The sequence below is a fragment of the Halyomorpha halys genome, unplaced genomic scaffold (genome assembly GCF_000696795.3).
Source record: "Halyomorpha halys isolate HHAL.00 unplaced genomic scaffold, Hhal_1.1 Scaffold1912.1, whole genome shotgun sequence".
NCBI classification, from domain to species: Eukaryota; Metazoa; Arthropoda; class Insecta; order Hemiptera; family Pentatomidae; genus Halyomorpha; species Halyomorpha halys.
This window is the reverse complement of record NW_027110808.1, coordinates 241,386-244,247: the sequence shown is the minus strand read 5'-3', so window position 1 is coordinate 244,247 and position 2,862 is coordinate 241,386. Positions and strand designations below refer to the sequence as shown.

Below are 2,862 nucleotides of genomic sequence, written 5' to 3'. Positions count from 1 at the left end.
TAGATTGTTGTTCACATTAAGTGAGTTTAAAAATAAAGAAATTAACAAAAACTTAAAGATGCTTCGAGTAAAGTAGACCATAAAAATTCTTTTATGAAAAAATCTTGTAAGATTTGTTTTTAGTCTTTTGGAACCCTCCAATACTTATTTTCATGAAATAAAAAAATGTGTTACTTCACCAGTTTAGAAAAATATATTTGGTAAATAGCCGAACCATGCTCTAAGGTAGCTATGAAAACAATTTAGACTTGCTAATGCACAGTGGGCTCTGAATAGTCCGTCAATCTCTCAATCTTTAGCCTTTCTACAAACATACTGAATGTTATAACCTTAAATTTAATCAAACAAATCTGGCTAAAGATGGATGCCATACTTACCTTACTTCTCCTAATATATAATGAGATAATTATCATAAAAATAATTTTTTGCAGAAAAATCTTATCTTTTCATATTTTAGGGGAAAAAAATAATACTTGTATGAAATTCTAAATTTTCAGCAATTATTCCATGAAACAACTGTTAAAATTTATTAGTTTGTGTATCTTTAATCATAAGTTCTTTCACTTCATCAGGTAGCATGCACTATAAAATTGGTGTGCACATTTACAAACTAGAAATTACTGGATCTGAATACATCAAGAGATTATTCAAAGCATTCCCATTGTTGTCTATCCTGCTCATCTACCTTGAATGTAATTCCCTGTATGGTCGGAAGTATTTATGATTTGTTTCCTGAGCATTTTTCGATAATTATCCAATAACCACTTATATCAGTTTTTATTATTTTTCCCAAATAGACTCGACTATTTACCTGACTTAATTTTACTAACAGTAAGGATTTGATCGAACTGTACTACCTGACATGCTTGGTCTGAGAGAGTCGTAAGAGATTTGAAGTAGTCATTCGATTATGAGCTGGTAATCCTAATATTGAAGGGTTATTATCTTTTAAAAAATTATATAAGTAGACATTTTTTTAAGTTTTAATTTTTTTTTTAAATGGAAATGTATTAAATTTTGAAAAATTATTCATCTTTATTGCACCTCAACTTCTTACAAAACCGTGTACTTAATTATAAAATATCGAATAATCATTTAAAATAATTTCAATACAAAAACATTCAAAGGTTCTTTCTAAAAAGGAGCCACTTTTCAGTAAGTTACTTGAAATTAAATTCTATTATTATTAACTATTTACTCTTTCTATTTTAAAACGTGTCCAACCCACCAAGATATTTTGTATGAATCTATTCATGATAGTCTCAAAACTGAAATAACTTATTATATAAACTTGGTACTAATGACATAATTTCAGTCAAAATAACTTAATTTTCTAACTGGAAGGAGTAAATAACCAAAAATATTTGTCTGAAGAGGTATTTCCTCAATCTCAAATCAGTACAACATTTTCATATGAAAATTTCTCATGCTGCTTATGAGATAATTTTTCAATTATGTAAAAATTATACAGCCTAAAAGTAACCTTTCAGTAAATTCCGATGAATGTTTTCTTAGTACTAAATGAAGAGATCTTGAGATGGTATTGATTGTTAATTTGGAATATTACTACTCAATTATCTGTAAAGAAAGTTATATATTCTAACTTTCTTCAATGAAACATTCATTATCCTCATCATGTAATTATATTATTAAGTATTAATTTAATTACATTAATTTACTTCAAGAATTTTGACATAATCATTTAATCTTTAGTTGTTTTGCTTTTTTTTTACTTTTCATATGACTGATTTGTTTCAGAAAAGAAAAAAAATATGAAACTGGAAGAACTATTAAATAAAAGAGAGGATGAACTCAGTTCAATGGAAAAGAAATTTTTTGTAATGGTATGTTTACATATATCCCATTCAGAAGAAAATAAAAAAAAAATTAAAAAACTGGGCTTAGATCCAAATTTGAATATCTAAAATCATACACTGAAGAAAAAAGTTCAAAGGAAATCTAAAAAAAAAAAAAATGATTACTATTGAAAAATATAAGAATTAGGTCATAAACAAATAATCAAAAGTACAAAACTAAAATTTTGTTAATCCATCCTCATGAACACATAAGACACAATTAGAAACACTAAAAATAAATAGATAGATTGCAGAACAGAGATAAACAGACTTACTAAGTGCTAAAAAGAACGGAATGGAAAAACAAAAAAACCAACTCTTCCATTTCACTCTTGCACTGTCCTGCTGCTAACTTTGCACAAGTTAGTCCTTGTAATATTACAGCTATATAGGACACACAGTTATCAAATAATAGTCAGTTAAGCTTTTATTTATTAATCTTAATTTCTATTTTGTACATTTTAGTGTTTAATAATTATTTAAGGAAATTTATAATTATAATTATATTATAATTTTCATCATTGTATCATGCCCTACATGCAAACAATAAAGTCGCTAAAGGTCTTCTCAATATAATTTTTTACTACTGACTGATCCCCAAGATCCTCCAAAATTAAAAAAAAATATACATATATATACATTGTAATAATTTAAAAATTATTTAAAATAAAATAAAAAGAATTTTGATAGTTATATAAAACTTATTTCAAATATAAAAGATACTTTTGGGTTCAAATTAAGAACTTTACTACTAAATAAATAATTTAATTTTATTATATAAAAAGACTCTTAATCTCAGGGCGGGTTGCTAGGCAATCAGAAACAGGCATTTACAATAATTATAATTAATTAAATTAAAATCTATTTTATACATGAATCTATTATTATGTATAGCAAAACTAACCAAGTTCACGATCTTCTTTCGTTGATTCCTGGTATCTTCTTTGTTCTTAATGTTATTGTCCTAGCGTCCAAAATGGCTTCCTACTCTTGCTGGACAGAAATT

General features: G+C 26.0%; 1 protein-coding gene across 6 annotated transcripts in view; it reads left to right on the top strand.

Annotated features, from left to right (window-relative positions):
* LOC106690857 (putative leucine-rich repeat-containing protein DDB_G0290503) overlaps positions 1-2,862 on the top strand; it is a gene marked incomplete at its 5' end in the record, with an annotated part of 53,591 nt that overhangs the window by 25,088 nt on the left and 25,641 nt on the right. For all 6 annotated transcript variants that reach the window (XM_014436440.2, XM_014436442.2, XM_014436441.2 and 3 more), the window contains 1 exon segment: positions 1,759-1,844. In XM_014436440.2, coding sequence (XP_014291926.2) covers positions 1,759-1,844 — 86 coding nt within the window.